General features: G+C 37.7%; 2 protein-coding genes across 3 annotated transcripts; one reads left to right on the forward strand and one right to left on the reverse strand.

Moving 5' to 3' along the window:
- Positions 1-2,538: 2,538 nt before the first annotated feature.
- Positions 2,539-4,951, reverse strand: LOC132786441 (serine protease 7). 2 transcript variants are annotated; one of them, XM_060792974.1, is made up of 6 exons: positions 4,924-4,951; positions 4,748-4,824; positions 3,722-4,129; positions 3,554-3,662; positions 3,212-3,498; positions 2,539-3,150 (listed from the first exon to the last, which is right to left on the reverse strand). In XM_060792974.1, exons 2-6 carry the CDS (start codon positions 4,818-4,820, stop codon positions 2,852-2,854), a joined length of 1,176 nt encoding a protein of 391 aa, XP_060648957.1. In that variant the 5' UTR covers positions 4,821-4,824; positions 4,924-4,951; the 3' UTR covers positions 2,539-2,851. The 2 variants fall into 2 exon arrangements, with proteins under 2 accessions (XP_060648957.1, XP_060648956.1); XM_060792973.1 differs by having other exon boundaries at positions 2,540-3,150; positions 4,748-4,945.
- Positions 4,952-5,269: 318 nt separating this feature from the next.
- On the forward strand, positions 5,270-6,166 carry LOC132785583 (uncharacterized). The gene is made up of 3 exons (XM_060791736.1): positions 5,270-5,702; positions 5,770-5,892; positions 5,955-6,166. Exons 1-3 carry the CDS (start codon positions 5,398-5,400, stop codon positions 6,088-6,090), a joined length of 564 nt encoding a protein of 187 aa, XP_060647719.1. The 5' UTR covers positions 5,270-5,397; the 3' UTR covers positions 6,091-6,166.
- The last annotated feature ends 1,474 nt before the right edge of the window (positions 6,167-7,640 follow it).

Consider the following 7,640-nt stretch of genomic DNA (forward strand, 5'->3'; position numbering starts at 1 on the left):
GTTTTTCTGTGGGCCATTCGGGGCGACAGCTTTGTGCATTGCAACTCTTTGGCTATGCATGTTAAATGAAATTATTGCAGAGTTTTTTGGCGCTCTTTTTTATACCGTCCCAATTGGTGTATGCGTAAGGTTTGCCCAATCCATCAATCACTGTGTAAAGTCCGAGTTAGAGACTCGGCTCATTTTATGTTGTGAAATATTCTTTTTTGATCATCAAAACTAACAAAAGTTGCTTAGATTTATAGTGCATATCAGTCGACACATTGGGTTCAACTACTTCTACTTTTACTTCTATGTTTTTGAAAATTCACTAATTTCGTAGTAATCCAATTTATCCATCTACAGCATGGTGTTGAAAAATAACTATTTGAAAATGTCTGGTATAAATTTCATAATCCTACAATATTAAGAAAATGTTGAATAACAGGGGACAACTAAAACTTTGAGAAAATTCAATGTAAATTGAAACTGTAAAAGTAGAAAATAATTTGAGCCTTCAGTTTAAGTTTTTGGAAGTTCAAGCATTTAGGCATGATATGAAGACTTATGAATAAATTACAAAATGTATAAAGAATTTATTTAAATTAAATGTTTTAGGTTTCGTGCTATAAGCAACACATTTTTCATGAAATATTAATTTTGTAGTAAAATATAAATGAAATCTCGGCCATGCCTCAATTTTGTTTTATTTTCTTCAAGATGCTCCGAGAATCAATGTCAAGTGTATACATATGCGTATCTCTTAATCCCTCTCAAAGTCCCTCATCTGACAATACGTATTTGGAAAACTTAGCTTTGCCGGCTATCCACAATAAAGCAGTAAAGTGAGGAGGATTGCGATCCAGGCTCGTTAGCGCCAGCGGCTATTTTAAATGTTGGAAACACAACTCAATTACGCTACGTCGGACTTGGGTGATGCCACACCCACACTCGCTTAGCCTGGTCGAAAGAGAACCAATTCTCTGGAGGCCGTCACACAAAATTACACATGGATTGGAGTGTGAGTTCTGAATGCTTTTAGAGCCAATTGACGGCAGTCCGTCTAGTCTGGTCTGGTCTGGTGTTGCCAGCAGGTGTACGAACATTTTGTCTGTCTACAATTTGCTCTATTTTCCGAGTGTGAGTTTGTGTCTGTGTGCGTGTTAATTACATTTGGCTTGCATTTGTGTAAAGTTGCCAAAATTGAATTACAAGTTTTTGCTAACATTTAGGCTGCGTTTTTTTTTCCTTATTCGGTTTTGTCGCTACCCCATTTAGCCACACATGGGTCAGGCTCAAACCGAAAGCCGAAACTTTTCAACAAGCAGCACAGTTTTTGGCAACAGTTGCGACTAGAACTTAGTTGGCAAGTGATAACCAAAGCTGCACTTTATCATATAAATTCACGGATTGTTTTTCAGTCAACATTAGCATTGCCCTTAAGATTTATGAATTGAAAATATAAAGACTACTTAAATTAAAACAGAACAGCCTATTACTATTCTTGGCCAGCATTCAACACTGTACTACAATGTAAGCCAAAATGCCCTTAGTCTGGGTAGATTGTAAGGACGGCAATCAATGGCAAACTGTAGAAGGATGCTTCGTTGTTGAGCTCATTCCATTTCAGTTGAGTTTGTAGTTTATTTTACTTCAGCTGACTGCTTCTTTGTTGGCTGGGTCTCCTGCAGGCCTCATTAACCTTTCTCCGAGGCGTCTATTGTCTACTTTGTTGAACATAGCCACGCCCACTCATTACGCAGCGCTAACAAACAATTTAATCGGGTCTGAAGCATGAGATTCTGGACGCCAAGTGCGAATAATAGAAATGCATTGCCAAATTGCATAGAAAATCGTTAAGAGGGCGTAGTGTAGGTGCCGCTGGCAAACTTCACAGCAGCCTTTCCAAAGTTACTTTTCAAGGCAGCGGTAACGGCAACGGCAATGCCAAAGCAACGGCAACAGCAACAGCAACTGCAGCTACAACACGAATCGTTTTAATTACCGCAAACGGGTGCAGTAAGCGCATTACGTATACGCAGCGTTGCAGCTGCCGATAAAATCGCATTTAATGCAAGTTAATTAAAATGCGTTGACTTGGTTAAGTTTGGCTCTCGGCTTTCTTTTAATTAAAACTTATTTTGACAAAAGGTGAATCTTGGCTACTTCAATTATTCTATTTAGGGATGAATGGTGCCTAGTATCTTATCAACATAATGGTATATTGGTAATATAATAATAGTTAATGTAATTCAAAACATATTTCCTACTGACTAAATCTAGTCCAGCAAAAATTTCGAAGTAACAACATAAGGACTCGTTTATTGTGATAGAGAATCTTGCTTCTTTAGTACTGTATATATATTTTGAATGTGGCATACCAATATACCTAATATAGCATTTAATATATTTTAGATTTTTTTGGTATATTAATTTATAATTACTTGTTAATAAAATAATAATAAATATATGACATAAACGCACATATTTTCTCTATTTATATTTGAGACATTTTTAAGATCAAGGATATTTCCTATACTTGGTTTTATTGTAACTAGATAGCGGGTCACTCAATTCTGTGAAGCTTTGTTACTTGTTTCTTTACGTAGTGCGTCGAAATTCATACTAACTTTTGGGCAAGCGTTGGAAGACGATGGTGCATCTGAAGTTTACAATTTTGGAGCTTCTACATACTGATAAGCATTAATGCTGTTTCAGAATATGCCGGCAACAAAACATAAAGTGTCATAAAACTCTTGAAAGAATCGAAATAATTAGAATGCGTTTGATTGGTTTGAATATTTTTCAGATCATTTTGTTATTTAAATCTAGTGAGACAAATCGTGAATCATAGTTCCTCCAATTGATATACTTAGGGACGAATAGTCCCGATTATCCAATCTATATAGTCAGTTACTCTTGTGTAGACACCAGGCCAACCTTCAAGACCGCAACGGTTACCAAATGAGACAACTCCTTCCAAATACCAAGCACCCGTGTATCGCATCAATGGTCCGCCTGAATCCCCATCGCAACTATCCCGAATGTATTCACCTCCCACGCACAATTGCGAGCTGATCACGCTTATTCTCTTAGTTGCAAATTTCGTCTTACAATAATCTTGATCCGCAACGGGCAGTTCAATGCGTTGTTTGATGTTGCTCTGTCGAGCTGCCAAAGAAATACGATTACAGATCTTGCGCTATTGTCTTCTTATTTTGGTTGTACTCACCAAGAAGAGTGCGACCCCAGCCGCTCACGGTGAGCTTGTCATTGGTATTAATGGCTGCTCGTGTGCTGACCAATGGCAGGCAGACAGGTATAATATATTCATTGAGTTCAACTTGCTGATTGAGGCGAATAAGAGCGATATCGTGATGACGATTGTTGTCATCAGCATTGTACTGGGGATGCACAATCACTTCTTCAACACCAATCTCGAGCACAGGCCGGTTGCAAACATTCCTTACACAGTCGATTTCTTTGCTAATATCGTACTCGCCCAATCGCACTGTAGTACTGAAATATAGATAAATGTTAGTTATTTTGTTGAATCAAATTGTTCTTTACTTACAGCTGACCCACTTCGACGGATATTTGGCCAGTTACGCAGTGAGCAGCGGTTAGTATATAACGATTGTTGATCAGACTGCCACCACAATTTAGCTCCCGTTGACCCCTTTCTAAAAAATAAATAAACAATATTTATCAGATTTACTCTATAAGTGCCATTCGTACTCACTGTTCGTGTACTCAAGCAATGCCATCCATGGGAACTCATCAAGCGCTGTGTCATTGCCATTATAAATGCGATCGAGGAACGAATTTGGTCCACATGCTGGTGGCCTTGGGAGGAGGCTTTCTCCCTGACCTCTATCACCATTGGCAGACGTTGGACTGGGTTGAATTACTGTCCTTGCTGTGGTAGTTGTAGTTGCAGGTGTCGGTGTTGTTGTTGCCACACTGGCGTAGTTTTTATCACGAGTGCAACAAACATAAGGCTTGCGACCAAATCCGTTTTCACATTGGGAATCTCTCAGAAACATTCGCTCATTGCTGGTAAGTAATATTTGCTGGACAAGATCAATTAAACTAGGGCAGTCGTAGATTGATAAGCAGTAGCCCGAGTTTCTGTTTGGATTCACACAATCTGTATATGAAATGAATATATTCATTAGTTATTACGTGGGGGTATTGTTAGTAAACTTGTAAGATTGCAAATATTTATTACTGTCATTCATTAACATGTTAATCTTGTATTTATTCTTATTTCCACTGGGTTAATTCCCGCAAAGAATTGAAAGTTGACTACATGAAAGCACATGCATTATTCACAAGGCCAACAAAATAATTTGCTTTTTTGCTATCAATTTTAAAACGTTTATAACACATTTGCTACACAGCAGTGTTTTTTGTTATACATATACTATAAATATTATAAACAAGATGATAATTAATTGACATTTGTTCGTTTTATGTTATTCATTTGGTTGAATGCATTAATCTCAACTTTTTTCCCGATTCCAACAGATTGTCATTGCCCTGATGCCAACAGCATGTCATTCACTTTCACACGTTGCTGGCGTCAGATTGCACACGAGGCGGATGAGACGAATGCGACGCCAATGAGCACCGAGAATTCAATGATTATTATAACTGATAGTGAGACCTTAGAGGGGCAAGGGTAGCAGATGGAAGTATAGAGTCATGTTCGTAGCGTAGCTTGTGAATCACTGCAAAACCCGTTGATTACGCGATTTGTACTAACTTTGTTGTGCGTGAACTGCGCAATGCAACAGCATGCCAATTATAAGAATTCCCACAGGTTTTCGAGTCAACATTATTCTGGGAAATAACGTCAAAATGGAATAACAAAAATTGGTTGATTATCGCACTATGCGTTATTCAAAATAAAAATACAATTTAAGCGACACGCGGAACCACCTTTAAGCTGTTGATAATGGTTTCAAACTGATCGGAGAGTCAGCTGTGACAGGCTTTTAAATAGTGTGAGACCTGTGAGATTTAAAAGCTGTCATTATTGTGAGAGCACCGAGTGACTTTTTTGTTAATCGCAGAGCATACGATTGTCAGCTCAGATAAGTGAGAGCGTATATGAGTAATATTAATCGTGAGAGCGAAGCTTTAAAGAGCGACTTAACGATATCGTTGCTCAATCAGAGTGGAAGAAAAGATTAATACTCTCAACTTATACTTAAAAATTATTAAATTTCATTGGATCAAGGCAGCTGTTGCTTTAAGATCAATCTACAATTGAACTTAATACAAAGCTGTACCATTATATGCTCAATACACTAACAGAAACACTAAAAAATACATACATGAAAATAAAAACACCAACAAATTTTGATAAAAAGTAAACAACGAAAACAATAATATAAAAACATATCTCTCAAGATGTCCCAAGTCGAGGAGCAAAAATCATTTGTTAGAATTTCATCAAGAAGGGATTCAAGTCGTTCGAAGTTTTTGTCAAGACCAAAAACCATGACAAGGACCATGACTACGATTACCCATGTTCCAAATGAAGATATTAGACCATCAATGAAACACTTCACCCAACGACATACCTCTGATCCAAGACCCAATTATCGAACAGAGACTATAATAGGTAAAATAATTTCTAATGCCAAGTACCAACCTGACGATTCTCCCGATTTGATGAGTCGCCAGCCCAGTTATAGGAAGTTCCGAATACCTTAGTAAGTATACATGGTAAAAGGGAAATTGTTATCAATGTCAATATTGTTAACTGTAATCTCGAAACAGTGAAATGATTTGCGCCAATCGTTATCGAGATTCGCTAAAATCATACGAGGCGCAATTGAAGCATGAGGTAAAGAAAATTATTGATTTTCAGAGTAGCGCAGCTGATGCATGTTACTTTGTGCGGTGAGTATATAAATGTGTCTAGATACTAACAAATTAAAAAACACATAAAATATTTTCATTAGTTGCATGGCTATAACTAGCTTTTGGCCACCTTTGCATCATATGACTGATGTGAAACACACAAGCAAGAATTTCTTTCAGCTTTCCGAAAGGGAGAGATGGCGTCTTCAGATTATTATGAATACCGATATAACATAATGTCTTCGAAAGGGTATTTTACATTTTCTGATACCTTAATAAAACGAGCTATTACATAGTAAATGCAAAATGTTGCATGTCATTTCTTCAGATTAAATAAAAATTTAATTATCCTAGATATAATACAAAACTAGTAGAAAAGCTAAAATCGAGTGTGCCTGACTACGAGTTTATTATCTTAAAATATTCTAAAAAAGATTCTATATATTCCAAATATGGTACTTGGGTATATGATAGAGTACAAAATAGAACAAATTGGCAACCAAAACGGGTAAGACCTGCCAGAGACTGCCGTTATTTGCCACATAGAACTATTTCTGGAAAAGCTTCCAAAATTTGTAACTGATCAAAGCTATCAGGAATGTGAGATAATAAGTATGTATTAGAGATGTGTAAGGTAATCTTGTTTTCCAATAAGGATAAACTATTTCTTTAGCCGGTTCATATCAGCATTCCTATTCTTACCACAGTTTATCGGTATGTAGCTTAAAGAAGAATACGAAAATGTCGAAAATGTTAAGACATAAAGGCGCTTGTAGGAATATAGTCGTCACAGAGTCGTGAAAGACGATTAAATTCAAATTAATATTAATTACATACATTACATGCCTGTTACATACATTTTCTATAGGAACAAATGTAGAATTACCCTTTGGGCAGCGAGTATAATTCAAACATAAAAAGATTCCGCCAAGTCTTTTAAGAAACAAAAGTAGCTTAGGGATTTATCTGGTCTCAGCATAGTTTCCGATCTGTGTTGCATGCAACTCCAGTCGGACAACTCGGGAATGTGTACAGTAAAGCCTTGCCTTTTTTGCTTGTTATTTGCTTGGCTAGATAGTCATAATTCTATGACCCGGTTGGATGGCTTAAATTGAAAAGCAAACTGACAAATACGTGGCTCTCCTGCTGACTCCATTTGACTAGCTATGTACGCTTGGATAGTACTGCAACCCGAACTCTAGCACAGCGGGTGGCTGTGACTGAGGCTCTCGACTGACACTTTGTCATGTTGTGTGCGAGAAAGTCACTTCTCGTTGGTTGCTACGACATTTTTGCCATGTTTGCGCCGCTTGTTCTGATGCGGCTATTGTCTCTGGGTTTCTGGGCCTGTGCTGACGTTCGAGTTGGCCATTTTGCTCTTTGTCTTTGGCGTCATTTTGTTTATGGTCTTAGGTCAGCATTTTGCTATTGCATAGCAACATTCACTGGCTTTCAACATTCGTGTCAGTTGTTGTCCTTCTGATCCATAGTCTCTTCTGTGTGTTCTCTTGTCTGTCTGCGCTGCATTGTTTAATAATTTTCCTGCTTAACCCAGGTTTTTGCAACATGCCACCGGATGATGCCCGGCACCGGTAAAACTTGTTGGAAAATTCTGCAGTCTGGCAAAAAAGAATTGAACAAAAGCTGCTGTTGTTGCTGCTGGTTGTTCTGCTGCTTCTGGAAGCGTAACTTTGCATCATGCTGGGCATAATGATGAAATTACAGCAGCTTTAAAGAACAACTGATGATAGGTATCAGCGTGTCAACTAATTTGCGTGTCGGCCACC

Source organism: Drosophila nasuta, chromosome 2R (genome assembly GCF_023558535.2).
Source record: "Drosophila nasuta strain 15112-1781.00 chromosome 2R, ASM2355853v1, whole genome shotgun sequence".
NCBI lineage: Eukaryota > Metazoa > Arthropoda > Insecta > Diptera > Drosophilidae > Drosophila > Drosophila nasuta.